The 20,164-nt window shown below is 49.4% G+C and overlaps 1 protein-coding gene across 1 annotated transcript in view; it reads right to left on the minus strand.

The window, feature by feature from the left end:
- Window positions 1-20,164, minus strand: part of PLB1 (phospholipase B1) — a 116,186-nt gene that overhangs the window by 63,649 nt on the left and 32,373 nt on the right. The window contains exons 10-17 of the mRNA XM_054565700.1: window positions 17,648-17,710; window positions 16,868-16,947; window positions 15,922-15,997; window positions 14,993-15,097; window positions 13,906-13,962; window positions 9,350-9,421; window positions 8,463-8,537; window positions 6,324-6,387 (exon numbers count right to left, since the gene is read on the minus strand). Coding sequence (XP_054421675.1) covers window positions 6,324-6,387; window positions 8,463-8,537; window positions 9,350-9,421; window positions 13,906-13,962; window positions 14,993-15,097; window positions 15,922-15,997; window positions 16,868-16,947; window positions 17,648-17,710 — 592 coding nt within the window. The remainder of the gene's footprint in view (window positions 1-6,323; window positions 6,388-8,462; window positions 8,538-9,349; window positions 9,422-13,905; window positions 13,963-14,992; window positions 15,098-15,921; window positions 15,998-16,867; window positions 16,948-17,647; window positions 17,711-20,164) is intronic.

A 20,164-nucleotide genomic window follows, 5' to 3' on the forward strand; every position in this document is an offset into this window, starting at 1 on the left:
ACCAAACTGTTTCCTACAGCCTGACTCCATTTTTTATCTAGAGTTTAAGCACGTACTGTGATGTGGCTAAGCAGCTCTCTGCTCAAGTGACAAACACGTTCAACCCCAAGCAGTGGCTGGGTGTGCTGGAGACTGCACGGTGGTCAGAAATATTAAATGCCCCCAAGAACCTCACAGGGTAAGGAGGAAATAGGAAACATCCCTAGTTATAATAATTTATAGGCTGATAAGCACTCGGAGAGGTATAAAGTGACGCGAAGTTCTAGGGCTGAGGGGATGGTCCACCCCTAGGGGTGCCGCGGGGTTGGCTCGGAGCCGGCTTCATGGAGAAGGTGGCGTTTGAACTAAGCTTCAGGGCACTCTGAGATAAGGTGGAGGGAGAGCCAGGTAGGTGAGGGAAAGCAGAGAGGACGTGTATGGGATGGTAAAGGAGGCGATGTCTATGAAGATCAGATAATTGTACAGTTTGGCTTTAGTGATGGGTATAGAAGGAGATCAAGAAAAATAACGCTGAAAAGGAGATTAAGGCCACAGGCCTTTCATGCCTGGTGAACATGAATTGCTGTGCAGGGTGGGGCAAAAGGAGGCTTACAGCTGTTTGTGTGGAAAATAATACAATAATTAATAAATAATACAAGAATAAACTCTGGGTTTTACATACTCACAACTGTAAACCTAGTTTTGCCCCACCCTGTATATATAATAACTTGCTTGTGCACACCTGCACTGTATTTCTCTATCCAAGTGCATTGTGGGGACCACACCTAAGGCCCTTTAAGCCATATGTAGCTCTGTCCCCTCACATCACAGGCTCGCCTCCCACTCCCGCCGTACCGCCCAGCTCCTCAGGGCGCCTTGCTTCCACAGTCACCCTCGTTTGCCATAGCCCCACTCTCCTCTTAGATGCGCCTCCCCTTGGCTCCAGAGGTGCAATGCGAACTAAATTGTCAGCCAGCTTCCAGGCCTTGGGAGAAGTCTAGTATATCATTTGGACCAGGGAGCCGCCCATTCCCAGAGGGAAGAAGCCCATCCTTTCAGTGGGCCGTTGCTCCAGATGGGTAAACTGAAGCTTGTGTGCAAGGAGGCTTTCTCGGCGGCGCTTCTTTGCCAACTCACTCTATAAACATGCAGTGAAACACAGAGGACAAAATGCTTTCAACACAGCTGGACTGCACAGAGCCCACTTCACTCATCAACATCCAAATCATGCTTGCATAATTATACCTGTGGAGGAAGCTGTATTAACACTCAGAGCAGATGTCTCATTTCCCTCCATGGAGACGTCTTGTCTACCTGACTTCCCTGCTGTCTGTAGATGGGGAACGGCCACCTCCCCCAGGAATTGCTCTCATTAGACAAGTAAAAGTCCCTGCCTCTTCCTATGACAGCACATGAACTAACACATACCTAGGTGTGAATGTACGTATGCAAAATACATAGGTTTGTGGTTCTCAAATTTGAGCACGCATCAGAATCATCTGAAGAGTTGGTTAGAAGACAGATGGTTGGTCCTCGCCCTCAGAATTTGGGATTTAGTAGGACTGCAGTGGGCCCAAGGATATGTGGTTAGAAGAACAATATCAAGTCACAAAGCCAGCTACACACATTAGCACATACCCACAGGCTGAGCACAAGAACATTAAAATGATCTCTTCTCAAATAAATCAGGCTGTGTGTAAAAAAGAAGAAGAAGAAGAAGAAGAAGAAGAAGAAGAAGAAGAAGCAGTAACAACAAAGATTCCCCTTCCCCCCAACTCTAGAAGGTTCATTTTAGCTCCTGGTGATGACAGCTAATCACCATATTCTTGTTGCCATAATGTGTAATACAGTGAATTCTGTGAACACTGTAGGGTGTAAAGGTTAGGGGAAGTCTTTAAGGTTGACAAATGTGGAATAAATTGATATATCTGCACCAAAAGCACATTACAATTTGAAAAAGAGGCAGCTGAAATTGGCCATTCCTATCTCCAAAATTTGTAGCAGACAGGAAACACACATACACACAGGCATGTATATATCTATATATATGCATATGTGTAGAAAGATTGGTTTAAGTGTGGTGGGGAGGGGGGTTCTCCTGTTGATCATCCTAAAGGATTTCCCACAAGAGATAATAAACCATATGAGCCAAGCTTAGATAGGAGGAATTTGACTTATCTGGGATTTTCTTAAGATAGAGCCCAACACATATCATCAGTTTAATATCTGCTGACCTTGATTTGAGCTTTGTTAATATCATCATATATGACAAAGACACAGCTTGGAAACACAGCAAAACACTTTAGCAATTGGTCTCCTTGGGGAAAGAACTATCTAGAGATAAGATTAAATTTGCGTGGGCTGATTAGCTAAACATTATCTGGTACAAACTGTGCACCACCTTGAAAGAAATTGATAAACTCATCATTAAATCATCAAGATTTCTTCAGAAGAGATATCTTATCAGGAGGCAATCCAAATGATGATGAAATATCATGAATAGCAATGAAAGAGTAGCAAGTGCAGAGAGTTAGGGAAACTAATCTCTATACATGAAGAGGGATACCCAGGAGAGAGACTTGGTACTTTGGAGTTTTTGTCTCGTGTAACCCAATAGCTTAAATGACTGGGGTCCACAATCTGAATACCAACTTTCTCTTCACTGTTAGCTAGGGTTGCCCATCCCTAGCTAACAGTGAAGGATTTTAGGGACTTACATAAAGACTTCTTCAATGGTGATAAACTGCTGGCCCAAGGTTGGAACCTTGTTTCTGCCTCTGAAGGGCTTCTGGTGTGAGTTTATACAAAACACGTGCCTTGAACAGAGTAGGAGCTCTAGAAATGTGTTAAAGTAAGTGACAGACTAAGTAAGGGGCTCTGTGTCAGAGACTTGACAACTTTCCAAGCTCAAAAGGAAGGAAACTACAGGGAAGGAGAACACTTATTCATCCAGATGTTTTAGGGTGAGTTTGAACTTGCTTAGCAGGTGGGTCCTGCCTAGGGACAAGTAGGCGGTTCATCCTTGTGGGCTGTCATTCCTTCCTAGTCACAGGCTAGGTTCAGGTGCAAGACCCGTGAGCATGAGGTGACTAAAAAAACAGTTTGGGGTCTACACTGGCCACCAATCTGCTGGTTCACAATGAAGTGAAACCCTTAATGATCGCTCAGTGCTGTAACCTGGGGAATTTTTCATGTCAGCTTTTGAGTGGCTCATTTCAGCCAAATGGGTAACATAAATGATTTCAGGGACTTAGGAATCAATGGTTTAAATGAATGAACAGTTCGGATTCATACTGTCGGTGACAGTGACATATATGATTATAATTACATAATTAGCTTTGTGGATCCCTATTTTCAAATACTATAAATTTTCTCCTCTTCATGGAGTTAGCAGCTTGACTTTGAGACCAACTTCAATAGGCAGCCAATAAGCCATGTGCCGTCTGGCTTCTTATTATTACCACTCCTTTGTTTGCAAAATGCTACTCCTTACTCACTAGGAAACCCTCAGCTGCCAGGTCCCAACATTTTTTTTAAGTTATCCCAACTATGTTAGGGACAGAGCCATGGAGTAATATAAAATGATACAAGTATTTACAAAGTTATAAAACCCACAGGCCAGAGTGTCTAGCAAACTGCACTGTGTGAACTAAGTAGGGGGAAAAATTAGAGGCTTATATTCATTCATTCAGTCATTCATTTATTGGCTACCAAATGACAATTGGTTGTAAAAAAAAAAATTACATCCATCCTGTATATCTCATCCAAAGTGCCGCAGATCAATGGAAAAAGTTTATTACCTATGAGCGCTGATGGAATGAGAGCAAGACACCCTGGCCGCCAGGGTCCCTGGCCTGTTGAGAAAGGCAGTATCCTATTTTGAAACGTCACTTTTGGTTATCTAGGTATATACCTGTGAATTGGTTTGAGAGAAACACTAGAAAAGGGGACTAACAAAGAAGGTTTCTGAAAACAAGTCTGAAGGCAAAACAGCTATTTTATAAGAAAAATGGTTTGACAGAAGATACTTTGGTCTAGTTGGTTTTGAAAGTCTTTTTCAAGCATGAAAATTGTTGATTTGCTGAGTCAGAAATATTTGATGATTCAGATTAGTTCAGCAAACAGGTATGGGCTCATACCAGGTGCTGAGTCACTGGGGATATAAAGATAAAATAATCTGTTAAATACATATCAGATGCCTTCATCTCAATGAGAAATTGTAAACATGATCTCCAGAGGAGTGAACGACCTCACCAGAAATATGATCATTATCAAAGACAAATAAATAATGTGGACCGGTGCTAAGTCCTTTTGCCTGCCCCCACGGTCACAACTGTGTTTAAAATGTCCAATCATAAATCATGCACAGTGTCATGAAACTACAGTAGTAGTTTCTTACGGCTGTCGTTAGTAGTAGCCATTTGTCTAAATGATACTTTCCAGACGTGCGGGCCCAGCACTGATCCGTGAGTGGGGCCACACAGCTGGAGAGACAGGGTTTGGTCTCCACAGGCCCTTGGCTGGGTCAGGCAGGCCTGATTCTATCCGTCTGCTTATTCAAACAGCTCCCTATCACCAGTGTATCTCCGATCTCAAGGTTGCAAGATTTCCGGCTCTTACGTCTTCACGTGACAATAAACAATCTTCAGGGTCAGGGAATAAAGAAGAGGTTCACATTTTATTGGCTTTTAGATGTTGAGATACGCTCTCACGGATTGGTTGGTTATCATTGTCATGGCAGGAATATAATCTACAAAGATTGTGAAATGCTTTACAGATCATTCTTTCAGAAGGATAAGATTAAAAAGAGGCTGGATGTTATTTCACTGTAAAGACTATGGCTATTAAAACACAGAAATTCTGCATCTCTTTTTTTCTCTCTCTATACATAGACACATACATACATACATACACCTTTGAGTTTTTCTATAGGAAGGCCTACATATGAAGCTAATAATTTATTTCGGCTGCTAAAATCCTGCTAGTGAACTAACCAATAGGAGTGGGTTGCCCCCGAGTGTGTGCGTGTTGGGGGGAGTCAAAGACTACAAGTGAGTGTTTAGAGTGTGAGAGAGAGTGTGTGTGCATGTATGTGTAAGTTCTCAACCATGTGTTCCTTAATTCTGCAGTACAGAACAAGAGCCAGTTATACACCCAAGTGCGAGGAGATTTTTAACTCCCCATTCATTTGGCCTAAATAGTGTGTAGGGCTGAGACATGGGTGAAGGACAGGCTAACAGCCAGGGCATTTGTTTGTTCTACTAACACTCAGCAAAAGGGGACGACTTGAATACAAAGATGTGCATCCCTGAAAGATTCCTGCTAGGCACCACGGCGTCTACAAACCTAACTTTCTCTCCTGCGAGGCACATGGGAGGCACTCAACAAGCATCTGGTCAATGAATGAACAAGTGAACAAATCAATGAACAAGTGAGTCTCCCTTCAGGATCCTATCTCACTGCTGCGGAAATGCTCCTGGCTGTTGTTTTGATTCCTGCGGGTCACCACACACGAGTGCCTGACCTCCCCACCACCCGTGAGCGAGGCACGCTGCCACACCACTCCCACTCTGGCTGGCCTGGAGGAAAAGGCTCAGCCCTAAGGCAGCCCCTTTTTGGCAAGGTCTCTGCCTAGAACATTCCATGATTCTCCTTTTCATGATCCAACCATACCAGCCATTTGGGAAATACTGAGCAGCACTAAAAACAGCACATTTCTAAGACAGCACCCTCTCCTGTTCTGTGCGGGGCTGGTGGCACCCTGCCCATGGCTCTGACAGGGAGCGTGGACTGCTTATACTTGCCTCTGGCAGGAAGGCAGCTTTTGAGAACAAATTCACTTCATCAAGGCTTAAAGGCAGGGACAATGACATGAGCTGGCTCCTTGCAGAACGTGGCCTGGCACACAGCTTATGCTCAATAAATGCTTTCTGATAATGTTATCATATCTTATATGTCATATCACATCATACCATATCATAAGTTCTTTCAGTTAAAGAATACCCAAACACAGGCATGAACTTACAAATATACAGGTACACCTCAGCGGTATTACAGGTTTGGTTCCAGACCATGACAACAGTGTGTCATAATCTTTTTTTTGCTGGTGGACGGTATTGCCTTCAATTTGTTAATTAAAAAAAAAAAAAAAAAAAAAAAGCAACGGTGAATTACAACAAAACAGGACATGCCTGTACATACAGAGCTATTTCTATTGTCCTCAAAAACCCGCTGAGGTGTATCTCAGATTGTGTGGAAATCCCTTGTCATCCTACGGGTTGTTTTTACTTCGATGAGTTCAGGCCTCAAATGAGTTTAAAAATCACTTGACTCAAGCCGTGTACCTGAGGTGGGAACTGTGTTAGAGGGATCCTTGTCAGGGCACCTGATCTCCGGTCCATCTCCCACCTGGAATGAGACAAACAACGAGGTAAGGAGAAATGGAACATGTGAAATTGGGTGAGAAGTAGAGTCTCTACTTTGGAAAATATTCTATAATACAGCAACCTAAATGTCTTTTACAATTTCTTCCTCTCATGCAACACTCAAATTTGGGTACCCACAACATCCTCTCCAAATGCTCCCAAACCTGTCCCCTTCTCTGGTCCCTCCACCTCAGCGTACATCCAGGCCTGTGTTGCTTCTTGCCTGGAATATTGCAGTATTTGCAGCATCGCCACCTTCAGTCCCCTGGGCTTTCTCCCCAGCATCTGAACCCATTCAGGGGGGTGTCTCTCTCTCTCTCTCTCTCAACATAATGGAACTATGTCACTTCCCTGCCCAGCTTCTCAGTGAAAGCAGGGTTGTTTGTCTGTTGTGGGTATTGCTGTATCCGCAGAGGCTAGGACAGTACACAGAGATGTGCAATAAATATTTGTTGGGCAAACAGTAAATACATTTCTACTCTGTATTAATATCAACATAAAGTCCATCCTTCTCAGCATGGCCTAAGAGGTCCCCAGCCAGTCTAAACCGTACCCTCCATGCCCCCATGTCTTTGACTGAACAGTTCTCTCTGTTCTCCCTTTTTCTTTCCTTCCCTCCATTTTCCCACATTCCCATCCACCTGGTTCAGCCTTAGTCATCCTTAAAGTTAAGGTCATGGGTACTTTTTGGGAAGTCTTCTTCAACCCTCTCCTATCTCAATTAGTTGCTCTGCCTCTTTCCTCCTGAAAACTCCATGGAAACTTTAATTACAGAACTTACTCCATTGTACAATAATTGCTGGTTGACTCCACTGGACTGAGTGCCTTAGGACAAGCAAGTATCTTATTGATGTTTTTACCTCTTAGGCCTGGTATCCATCCTTCCACCCACCTGCCCACCCATTTAATTATTCAACAAATAATGATTAGGTACCTGTTCTGATTCCCTACCCTCACTGGCCCCGAGTCCTGGCAGTACAGAACAGGTAGGTATGTAGGAATGTATCACTCCCTATTATCACATGATAGTAATAGCAACACTTATACAGAACTCATAGCATGCCAGATCCTATTACACATGCTTTATACTTGTTATTTATTATGATTTAATGGCAACTCCATGAGGACTATGACTTTCACCACTTCCAATATGAAAATAAACAAGGCACAGAGAGAGTTAAATACCTTGTCCAGTGACACAGAGCCAGTTGAGTAGAAGAGCATGGATTTGAACCCAGAGCCAGTTCTCTCCCCTTACTGTGCCATGCTGCCCCTCTGGTGTATCCTCGTTGCTGTCACGTTAGTTTGAAAGTGTGAGGCAAACTGGTGAATCAAAGTGTGTTTCATACTGCATTTCTCGAGCTTTGTGGTACAGGACCAGGTCATTAGCTCTGCCTCCACCATCTGGAGTAACTCTCACCCTTTTATACAAGAAGGAGGCAGGGACAACACTAGGCCAAATTTGTTACAATCTGTATCAGTCCCCAGGCCTCAGAGAACGAGGACATCAACCTACAAGTGTCTCAGAGCAGTGGAGGGTGTCCTATCTAATCTTAGCAGGAAGTATCAGAAAGAGTCTTGAGATAAGCAACAAGCAATATGTGAGCAAGTGTAAGATGGCCCATGAGATGAGGGCCATCTTCTGAGGCCTTTTGGTCTCTTTACTACCTGGTTTCACCCTATTTCTTGGCCTTTTCTTGACTTTCTCTTCAGATTAAGGCCTCAACCAAGTTTAAAAGGACTTGTCCAAGGTTTGGGAAGCACCTGAAGAACCTTGCCTTCCAGCAGGATAGACAGGCAGCAGGCAAAGCTGAGCCCCCAACACTCTCCCTGAAGCTGTAACGTGCTGGTCGCCAGGCTGTTCTCAAGATGGAGCCAAAGGGCAGATCTGTTTCAAGTACCAAGGAGACGGCCACACACTTGATCTGTCACTCATCCCAGCCTGCCAGTGGGGTTCCAGGACATAAAGAACCACATAGAAGTTTCCATACACTCAGCAAGGTATATGACCCCCTGGTTCACTTGCATGTGCGTCAACTACAGAAGCCCTCTCCTTACCTCAGGCTTTTCTTGGAGCTTTGTGAACCTGGGCAGGTAGTTGCTGTTTCTATAGGTGAACAGATAGGGATTTTCCTGCAGAGAAAAGTAAGGTGTTATAACCATGACCCAGGAATCTATGCCCTTTCATCCTGAGCCTTTATCATCCAGCAATGCCTTTGGCCAGTTTGGAACATTCGTACCATCATTCGTATGAAAACCATTCTCTGCCTTCTCTTCTCTGTACTGCCCAGGAGTTCCCTGAAGGAGCCCATTAAAGCTTCAAAAGCTCCTGTGTGCTGCAGCCCTCACCTCTGCTCTCTGTGTAGGGGCCCATGCTGCCAGCAAAGTACACATATTTCCATAAAAGAAGAACTTAACTGTAAGCTTCCTGGCAGCCAAAGCAAAGAGGGAAACAGGATTAATGATATAGCCCTTATAACCTAGTGACAAAAAAATTACCAACTCATCAAGAAAGCCAAAACATTGACTACCATTACATGATAAAAGGAATTCTACTTGTTCATGTTGTTTTCTCATCCATTTATTAGGCAACTTTAATTATATGCCTATCACATATTTAACATATTTAAGAAACCCATCTTCACATTCGGGACATTTGGTGCCAGGTGAAATACGGTTTTGTCCCTATGCCCTTCCTACACAGGTGTGGAAGGGGCCATAACTCTATTCAAATGTCTCAGTTCTGTTACGCTGGTTAAATTTTGTAAACCTCAGGTGTGCCAAGAATGCAGAGCTGCGACCAGACCCAGGGAAGCAGACCCAAGACTCTACAGCAGCTAATTTTTCAGCCAGAGAAGCCCCACTTCACAGCAAAGCCCGCTCGGTGACCCCCTTCCTCCCCCAGTTCAGTGATAGATGTCCTCCCCTCCCCTGTCCTTGCTTACCTGAGAGGGACATTTCGTTAGCCTTTTCTCATTTGCACGGAACGGCTCATCCTTCTGTCCTGTTGGCTCCATCTAGAAAAGAAGGTGACCTCTAGAAGAGGGAAGTTGCACACAGGTGGCTGCATTCCAGGTGCCACTGAGAAAGGCTCGCAGGTCCAGTGCCTCTCTGAGTGTGGCCCCGGACCAGTAGCATGGGCATCACCCGGGAACGCATTAGCAACGTAGACTCCCCACCGCCACCCCAGCCTGCTAAGTCAGAAACCCTGGGGCGGGGTCCAGCTCTCGGCAGTTTAACGGGTCCTTCTGGGGAATCCGGCGCCCTTCTGAGCTGAGACCCATTGCACGGGGAATCGTGGATTCCTAGCCCGCCCCTCCTGATGTCACAGGAGACACTGAACACCAGGGAGGCTGGGCTGGGACTAGGACATCGAGGTCCTCATTGCAACCAAACATCTCTCAGTGGGTCACACGGCTTCCTGTGTCTATCGATTCAGGGATGAGTGACAGTGGCACCAGCTCTGGCATAGGCAGCCAGTGAAATGACAACCAAAGCCCCGCTAACAACCTGGACAAGTACATGGTGGAGCAGCAGATGAAAGCACTGAAGGGAAGAGGGGAAAGTGAGGGCAGTGAAGAACTTGACGTGGGAGCAATGTTTTAAAAGTTCCTTCTGTTTCCATGTTCATTAAATGTATGTAAACACTTAAAAAGGACCATGCAGTGGCCTTGAGACATCACAGATTTTCTTCTGCAAGAACAGTCATCTACTGTGGGAGGAGATTTCTTTAACACTCCTTTGGGGGGTGTTAAATATCAGAAATTATTGAGAAGGCAGAAAGAGCTCACAATTGCTGTCAGGGCTACTTCCCACAGGGGCTAGGCTCCTACGACACCTTTGTCCCTTATCATCCCTTCAAGGACCTTGACAGGGGACACAAGAGACAGGAGGCTCCAGGAGGGAGTGCCCTGTCTGGCTCTGTTACAGGTTCTGCCATCCTCCGTGAGGATTTGAGAGTCTTTGGCAATATCTTATCCCGGAATCTATGCCCACTAAGCAAGAAGCAGGAGAAGAACTTTACCCTTAAAGGAGTGGCAATCCTTTAGCCCAAGGGCTGGAGGAGGAACTGAGGTCCCTTTTCAGTTTTATTTTGATGGTGGACACTCTTAGAAATGGGAGGACCCACTGGAATGCCCAGGCCTGCTCGCAAAGGGAGTATTGGGTGGGCCTGGGTTGGCGGCCAGCTGTCAATCTGGCCTGCTTTCTTTCTCCAATCTTCTAAAAATTTAATGACTAATAGAGTCTGGAAAGAAGCATTGGAAGAGCCACATCTTCATGATGCTGGTAGAATGCATATAACATAACCTATTTTTTTAAGGACCTCCAAGAAGGGAAATTCATAAGTTCTCCCAATAAACCCATTCCCATTAAGAACCTTGTGCTAAACATCTCATTCTTAGTCACCTGAATCATCCTTCCACTAACCCCCTTTCCACCCTCTCTGACCCTCTATCCTCGAGGGGAAGATGGCGAGTGACTGCCCCTCATCCTCCTGCCACGCCGTGGGCACGCAAGCACACGCCCGACCCAGCACACCAGGTGCTGGTGTCTGTAATTGCTCAAATCTCCCCCCGCACAGATTCCCTGCCACCCTGACACAACCTGTAGTGTGGGAGAGGAGAGAGGGTGGCCGGAGACATTCTCTCCAAGGAGAATTTCCACTCAACTGTGAGCAGTTCTTGCATGTTCCCATCCTGCCCCGTGGCTCCAGTACCTTGCCCAGGGCTTGGCACAAGGTGGGGGTCAGCAATGGCTGGAAGGACCTGGGAATCGAGTTCCCCAAAGGTCGATCTCTTTAAAACTACTGTGGGGGTTTTAAAAACTATCAATATTATTGAGAAGGCAGAAAGGGCCTAGGGAATAACTTAAGTCCCCAACACAAGATCCTCCTCAGCTCTGCACCGGGGGCTCAGCTTCAGTCTGGGCGCATGTTCTGCAGGGACTGCCGTGCGGAGTTTCCGTTCCTGGTCACTGGCCCTCAGAGCTTATGAGAATGCTGGCGTTTGGGGGGCAGGGGGCGGGGGCGCAGAGCAGATGCTGCTGTGGCCCCCACAGTCACCCTGCTCCCCGGAGCCCTGGGCCGTGGGGGAGGAGAGGAGCGTGGAACCTGGGCACCTGTTGTCCCAGCGGTTCTCTGGGCCCCTCTCTGCTGCCCACTCTGGGGGCTGTGTGTGTCTGCGAATGTGGGCACGGGTGGACACACCAGGCTGTTGCTTCTTTGCTCTCGGTGAAGCCCACCACAGCAGAAGCTCCAGAGGGCGGAGGCAGACTCCTGGCCTCCCCGTGTCCCTGGGAGGACCCAAGATGGACCCAAGGGTGAACCACCCCCAAAACCCTTGGAGGCTGACCGAGGGTTATTATACCCCTCTGGCAAGTGGGCAAAAATGAGACCCAAAAAGGCCACGTGACTCACCTCAAAAAAAAAAAAAAGCAGCAAAAAACCAACCAAACAAACAAAAAACTCCCACACTGGGAAAGAGCCGTCCCTCTTTGGGGACTGGCTGCAGCATCCCTGAGAACTCTCGCCGGGAAATGACTGGTGACTGGGGGACAAGTCTCGGGGGAAAGGGGGCTACCTGTCCAGAAAAGCCACCTCCGCCACCTTGGAGCCCTTGTGTCATCTACTGTGTCCCAGCGCTTTGGCCTTGAGTGTGAAACCTTCTGTTCCCCCTCCCTGTACCTGCTCAACCTCATCCTCATCCTCACACGTAAATAGGTTCTAGGACACTGCTGTGCCTGTTTGAAGGAACAGGGCATCACCCGGGTTCAATAAAGGCCATTGTCACTGCTGCCGCCACCACGGATGATGCTCAAGAGCAAGATGAAGGAGAAAGAGGGAGAGGGAGGCCCTTACTCCCTATCTGTTCTCTGCAGCTTCTGTCTGGCTCGTGGTGCTCCCTTTGTTCTTGGGGCCTCCTTATCCTGCCTTATCAGACCAGCTTTTACTGCCTCCTGATAATGCATTTGCTTTTTTTCCTCCATGCCCTTCACTCATGGAGTTCTCTTGCCTGGGAATGACCACCTTGGCCCCCTCTGACATGCCCTGCAAAACCCACTCAAATCCCATCACTGTAGGGCTCTCCTGACATCTTGCTCATATCACTTTTGGGTGCAGAGTCCAGCAAATCACTGCTGGCTGAGTTCAAGTTTACTCTTGTTCCTCTCAGTTGCCTGACCCTTCCAGCTATACCCTAGGCTCGATGAAGGCAAAGGCCATTTGGGGCGTGTTTTGTATCTTCCTCAGGCCCAGCGCAGGGCGGGGTACGCTGTAGGTTCCCTTTCTCTGCTTGGGAGAGGGCTGACACAGGAGGGGAAGGAGACAGGTTTGGCTGAGCTGGAATGATCAGCCCTTCTCCCACCGCGGGAGGGCGGCCCCGGAAGGAGGGGTTGGGTTCCTTCCTTCTGCCCTTCACAGAAGATCAGCAGCAAAGTGGTTTCCTGGGGAGAAAAAATTCCACCCCAGGGCCTGGCCCACTAAGCAAGACATTGAGCTCTTTGTTAAAGGACAGCGGCATCCCAGAGGCCAGGGCTGTCTGGGGCCAGCGCCTGCCCCTGCCCCAGCCCCCACGCGCCCTGCTCTCTGTCTTGCCGGCTACTGCAACGTGAAACACAGCTGCTCCGGGCACTCGCCAAAGCATTTCTTTGAAAAGATGGAGCAAAAAATATTCTAATTCAAGGAAGAGAAAACCAAGTTTCTGTCACTGGAATTCTAAAAATAGGGCAGCTTCGATGGAGAAAAAAAAAACAGACGGCAAAATCAGGTGTCTGTCTGGTGCCCTCGAAAAGCTCAAAGTTTTGACATCGCACTCCATCCACTGACTCATCCCAGGTAGCCCTGGGGGGCCCTTGGAGGTGTGGGCGAACCTGTCACAGTCACAGGAAGCGAGGCCAGCGCGTGCTGAGTGCTCCCTCTGGGCCCGGAGTGAGCCACACGCCTGACAGTTCTTGGGCCAGGGGTTATGACCTGGGTTTTGGGGAGACCCCAAATTCACACAATTTGTGAGAGATGGAATTAGGATTCAAACCCAGATCTTCGTCACTCGAAAGCCCATGTTCATCCTGGAGCACCCCCCGCCCCCCGGGCCTTGAAACCACATGATAGCGCTGAAGTATGGTGTGAGGGGAAGCTGGCTGGAATCGCTGTGTGGGACGTTCCCCGGTGCCCCACTCTGAGTGAAGCCTCCTACGCCCACTCTGAGGCCACGCCCCTGCCTCTGGGGACGGTGACACTGAAGTGCCCAGAGAGCCCTGCTCGCTGCCCGGGCTGCGTCGCAGCTCTGAGACAAGGAGGTGAGACTCCCGGACAGTCAGAGCTGGGCTGGCCCCAGATGTGGGGAGCATCCCGGTGGCCCAGAATCATTGTCTGGGGATCCTGCTGGAACCCTGCGGCCCCTCCATCAGAGCAGTGGGCAGAGCAGATGTGACGGTGGCAGCCCCGCCCCTCCTGTGGGCCGGATGCCCGGGCTGACCCAGCAGCCTCCCGGTCCTGGCGACTCACCATGCTGTTCCAGAGATTCAAGGCGAGCGTGGTGGCATCCTGGAGTGGCCACTCCCGCTGAAAGAGAAGCAGATTAGAACCCTGTGAGCCCCCAAGGATAGGCGGGACCTGCCAGGCACTTTGAGGCTGTCTCTGGCAGAGAGGGAGTGGCCTTGATCTATCCAGACTCTTTCTCTCAGCCCCTTTCCATATCAGTAATGACAGGCACGTATAGGACCGCTATCTGGGGTCAGGGCTTGGAGTGAGGGCCTGCAGGAGCAGGTAGGACCCCCTCGTTACCATGGGGTTCTCCATAACTGAACAGTAGAGGCAGCGGCATCAGGAAGTGACTTGTGTGTGGTCTCGGTAGAGGGGAATGGGAACTAATATCCCTCCTCCTCCTTTTAAACCACTATTTAAACATTGTTTAAGTCCTGGAGGGGGCACAGTGACTCCAACAGGCAGGAGCCAGAGTCTGGAGGAAGGGACTGTCCCAGACCCTAGAGGGAGGAACAGTGCTGAAGTCTCGGTGGCGTCAGAGGCCCTACTGAGCACGTGTTGACCCGCCACCATGCTTGTGGTCTGGGTGTCCTGCTGGGCAAGAGACTTTTGCTCAGTGACCTGAGGAAATGGGGGCAAGTCAAATTACCCTTCCTCCCAGGGGTGGACATAGAGGGAGGTGGGTGACATGGCCCCCCTAAAATTCTATCCTGAATAGTTACAACAGCTGAGAGGTACTGAGGGCTTCCCAAGTTCCTAACAGCTATTTACTCATGCAATCTGACAATCTGCCTAGAGGGAGAGAATATTGATAATGGCCCTGATTTCCCAGATGAGGAACCAAGGCACAGAGAGCTCCAACAACTTGTCCGAGGTCACACAGCTGGCCCATTTCAGAGCCAGGAGCAGCCTGGCTCATGATTGCTGGGCCGCTCTGCCTCCAAGAACCTGCCTCATGGGGCCTCCAACCCCATGGGAAAGCATCCAGGAAGTAAAAGAGAGTATCGTAGCATTTTCCCCCTGCGAGTGCATACCCTGGGCTCAGTGGGTCCCAGATGGGTGAGAGAGGGCGGGGGTGGGCCAGGCTCCTTACGGTCACCTCACTCACCGAGAGTGGTGACAGGGCTGTCTCATAGAAGAAGGGCTGGAAAACCACTGTGAAGGACTCCTGCTCGTTGTACTTGCTGGTGGCCAGCAAACGTTCCCAGCTTTCCTGAAGGAGAGAGCAGAGGCGTGGGCCCAGGGGCACGAGCAAGGCACAGCCTGCCCTGTCCTCCCCCCGGGGAGCTCGCAGCAGCCCCTCCATCACAACCGCCTGTTGTGCGCCGCGCTGAATTAACACCAGAGATGGGTCTGAAACCTCTTCCGTGGGAGCTCAGGAGGCGCACGCCAGCGCGGCACGCAGCCAGGGCACCCACGCTCTGTCCACGGGCTGAGTTCCGGAGGGGGGTGTGCAGCTAACGGCACAAAGCATGTCACCACTGGAGTGAGAGAAGTGCCATACAGCTTCACATGTAACTTTCTTCTTAAACAACAGTCATCATGTCAACATATGACAATAGAGACTGTGCTTTGAGCCGCTTGCTGACAGGAATGATGGCTTCCACGGAGCCATCCTCACCCTGTTGGGGTCTCATCTCTAAATCAGAAAGCACAGCTTTGGGACCTCTGAGGCGCCCTTGGGCTGTCATCTGGGGGATTAGCCCGGCTTAGGCAGAATCAGCTCTGCAGCCACAGAGGCAGCGGTTCAAGCAGTGACAATGATCAGAACCCTTTCCAAACAGATCTGCCAAGTCCTTCGCTGTCTAAAGTACCAACTCTGTCCCCACCCCCACCCTGCCAGTACTGGCGCCCCCACGGTACATACAGGCAAATCAAGTCATCACTGGGGAGTGAGCTGAAAGCAGCTCTCTGGTTCCTGACCCCGTTGGAGACGTCCTATAGTCACAGACTTATACCTTAGTTGTTCCTTTCATCCCTATTCTCCTCCATGACCCCCAGCCTCCACAAACCACCAGCCCCCTAGAGTGGGCTCACCTGATAGGACCACTGTGCCACAAACTTGGACAGCTTCGAGGTGTCCCCGGAGCACGTACAGGGCTCTGCTGTGGGGCTGCAGGTTAAAATAAGCCAGAAATGAGAGCGGGATACAGTGCGGCTATTCAGCCTGCCCCGCGGAGAAATAAGAGGCCGGGGCCCCTGGGCGGTGCTCTGGGAGTGGGGAGAGGCTGGAAGTCCCAGGGGGTGCAGGAAAAGGAAGACGACCACATTGGGGAAAACAGAATTGAAAGGTACGCTGGGGTCTGGCCCCCCATCTGTCCCTCCGTCGGGGTGGGAAGGGGTGTGCAGACACGCTCCCTCTCACTCCGTCTCCTGACGCACCGCCCCCCTCGCTGCCTCCACCCCAGAAGCCCACCTCCAGCTCTTCCTCTCCCCACCCCATGTGTCCTCTCTTCAAACCCTCCTTTCCTCTCAGCGCTGTCCTCTCCTTCCCAGGGCCCCCACCTCCCGCGGCCCCTCCCCTGGCTTTTGCCATGTCAACTTCTTTTCTGGGTACAAAGCCAGGAGTCTTAGGATGTAGGCACAAGAAGCTGAAATTCTACAACAAATTTCAGAACTACATGGGAGTTCAGTTCTGTGAAGATAAAATACATATAGGCAAAAAAAAATTTTTTCCCCCACTTTCCAGAAGTATCAATTCTTGGCATATGGATATTCTGCCAAACCTGCTTTTTAAACTCTCAGATCGTTCTGGTGAGGGCAGGCCATCTAGCTACATCAGCCAGACTCAGTAGTTGACTCAGTCGCCAGAACGATGCTGCACCCACTAGCAGTGTGACCTCGCACATGTGGTGGCTTAATCTCTCCTGCCTTCTGTCCTTTAAACCTCTCATAGGGTTAATGCATGTGAAGGGCCCCACCCAGTGCCTGGCGCTCGGCAGCCACTCAACAAATGCTGGTTCCATTCCACTCCCCTTTTTACCTGAGCTGGGTCCCCAGATGCCAGGGAGAGACCCCCACAACCTCAGAGAGGTCCACCAGGTTCACAAATGCTTTAGGGACCTAAGAGGAAACGAGGGAGAAGGGCATTTGCAAAGTCACCATTGCTGCCCAGGGTCTTCCCTGGAGCCCAAATGGTTGGAGGCCCATTTGGGACCTGGTTGAGCACACTGCGCCTCTTTGGGAGAAGTTCGGTTGGGGTTGGCCCAAGGCTGCCCACTCTGCTAGCTATGCAGAAAAGCGTCATTCACCATTGCTCACGGTGTCAACAAGGAGGGATGACCACGATGGGCCCAACAGAGAAGCTGCCTCCCGGAAGTCTCGGAAGCTGTAGCACTTGCTCCTCTTGGCCATTTTAAGAAGGGAAGCCTCAAAGGCGCTCAGGGACACTCCAGGACATCACTGCCCCAGGCCAGGGAGGATAGAGTGGGGTTTGAGTCCTTAGGGCGAGCTGCACTCTGCTCCTTCTTCCCACCCAGAAGTCCGTCAGAAATACCTTTTGCAAGAGAAGGGCTCTACAACTGACCCAGGTTTGCATGAAAATGTTGAAAAGACTGGCTCCTAAACCTTTTCCCTAGTCATGGTCTCCCTCATGGGATGTCTGCCTCTACGTCATTTTTCTCAACCCAGTGGAGGCACTTTGAGAGTAACCAGAACCTTTCCTGCCAATCCTCAGAAGGGTGGTTCCCCCGTCTGCGGAAAACACCCAGGAGGAAGTGCCAAGTGCGTGGTCCCATGGAGCCGGCGGAGCTGCAAGCCTCACCTCCTGGAGCAGGTAGTCCAGCGTCCTGGTCAGCTTGTCCATGCCCCTTGTCACGTGCCTCTCCTGTGAGAGGAGACATGTGCTGAGTGCAGGTAGAGACAGAAGACATGGGGCCCAGGATGCTTGGGCTAACATTGCCTGACATTTCCCCTCCCTAAGCCCCACCCTCAGTTGAGATGGAAGTGACAAAAAGCCCTACTAGACCCCAGTGTCCCCCAAACAAGTGTGGAGTTCCCAGAGCTCCCCCAGGCTTTTGTCCATTCTGACTTCTTCAACCATCATCCACTAAAAATATCAAACTCCCCCAAATGAGAAGTTCCATGTCAGGGAAGGGCAAACTCAAGGTCAAGGAAACTCTACAGTTCACATTGAGAGACGGGAGACAGGACTTACTCCCAAAGGTGATAGAGTCGCTTTTGTCTGAGGAAAATCAGGTCCAAAGGGAGAACATAATTACTCTTGGATTTAAGGACCAAGATGGGCCTAAAACTTCCACATGACACTCTTATCAGACCTCTCTCTGCCACCAAATGTTAAAAGAACCTCCCCCTTTCCTACCCAATGCCTTGCAGGTAATGAAAATAAATAAGCAAATGAGAGCACTTCAAAAATAGGCCCTGGCTTACCTAATTCAGGGTTAAAAAAAAAACCAAAACAAACAGAAAACACTAAACAAAAATAAACTTTTACAACAAGACAAACTCCTAAGCTGCCTGCTAACCAGCTGTCCCCTGAGGGGACAGGGCTCAGACAGGAAGACAGGAAGGCCCAGGAGCTGTTCTGTTTCCTGGGGGAACACAGGCGGGGATTCTGGAGACAGCTGCCAATCACTCAGGCCATGGACGCAGCCTCACCGCACCAAGTCCCAGCCCAGGAGTCCCCGCTCAGGAGCGAGGCTGTCCTCTGGAAGCCAGTTCAGCCTACTAGTTTGCCATGACCGGCCATGACGCCTGCTGCCCCATTTTCTTCAGTCTCAGTGAGACTCTCTCTGAACAGGACCCTATGTCTCCCTTTTCCTTCTGAAGATTCCGGGGAGCTCTGTCTGAAAAGCCCCTCGCTGCCCCGCATTCAGGTCATTCAGGTCTCGTGGTGCTCCCCTGACCTCAAACTCCGCTACAGAAACCTCTCAGTCCAGGGTGTATTCATGGCCACAGAGTGAATTGGGGCCACCCAGTCACCCCAGAGTCTGAATGTGTGTCACCTGGGTCCCCACTGCCCCTGTTCCTTAGGGGAAGATGGTACACTCTTATAAAATGTTCCTTGTCTATAAGGGCACACATAATAAACTCCTCCTTGATCCCAATGTCAGGAAAAAGCTTATTTTTTTCCAAATGAACTTGCATATTTTTATTTATACCTTTTGCTTTCAGAGTCAGAAGAATGTTCTATTACCACACATGTGCCTGAGACAAAACTTAACTTTTTCTAATAAATCGTTTCCTTGGGATTATTCCAAGGAGTAGGATGATCCAGTCAAAAGGTACCAGCAGCCCCTCCACAGTGCTGACACTTGCTTCTAAAGGCATTTGCAAAAAATAAATGTATAAAGATTTTCCAGCAGTGTCCTTAGCTTTGAGTTTTCCTTCATTTTGCCTCTTCCGTTGCCCGATGTTTTCATCTTACTCATAACAGACTACACCGCAGAGAGCAGCGCTAAGACCCAGGCCCTGTGAGTACCTTCACTTCATGGCAGTGAGCCAGGGCGCCGGTGCCTGGCGACACCCCTGCCTTTGAACAGCTGAACCCGCAGCAGCAGCCCCAAAGAAACATTGTCACTGCCTAATGGCGCACTCCTGGCCTTACTCTCCTGTGACTTTGGTCTTAAGAAACCTCCAAAGAACAAATGTGGACACAGGCCCTTATCTACTTCCCACCCAAGAAGCCCTCTTAGAGGAGAAAATTCCAGGTTCTACGTAGGGCAAGACAGGAAAACACTTTTTTCCTCATAGGAATTACTTCGGAAAAGTTGACCTATGACACAGGCAAAGGCAGAGATACTCTGTGACCTCAGGCAGAAGCTGGGAGCCCACCACTCAGCTTTGCCTTCAGCCACCGGTGGCCCCCGTGACCCCGGGACTGCAGAGCGAGTCCCGGCCAGGGCTGTAGGAACACAGGAACGCTGTGGAGGGACTTCTCTGATGGGAAACACCCAGCAAGGCCCCTGGGTGAGCTTGAAGAGGGACCTGTGGCCACAGGCTCCGCCAGCAAGGCCAGCGGGTGAGGGGTGGGTCTGGGCGGCAGAAGTGTGACGGGCGGTGAGAAGAGGGGGCTGGCGGGCCTGGGGCAAAGAGGCCGAGAGCCTGTCCTAGGGGCCACGGGGTCCTTTGTGGGAAACGGAAGTGGGGGTGGGACTTAGTCCAGGCTCCAAAGACTTGGTGGTCTTTGTGCAAAAGGAAAACCAAGATGAAATTAAAAAATTCAATAAAGAGGGAACTTGAGTGGATGCTAATGAGCATCACCACAGTGAACTAAATTTATGGAGATGGAGTTACTTAAGGTCCTACATGTAAATAAATC

This window comes from Pteronotus mesoamericanus, unplaced genomic scaffold (assembly GCF_021234165.1).
Source record: "Pteronotus mesoamericanus isolate MK-2021 breed Mesoamerican mustached bat unplaced genomic scaffold, CSHL_Meso_final contig_101, whole genome shotgun sequence".
In the NCBI taxonomy this organism is placed as follows: Eukaryota; Metazoa; Chordata; class Mammalia; order Chiroptera; family Mormoopidae; genus Pteronotus; species Pteronotus mesoamericanus.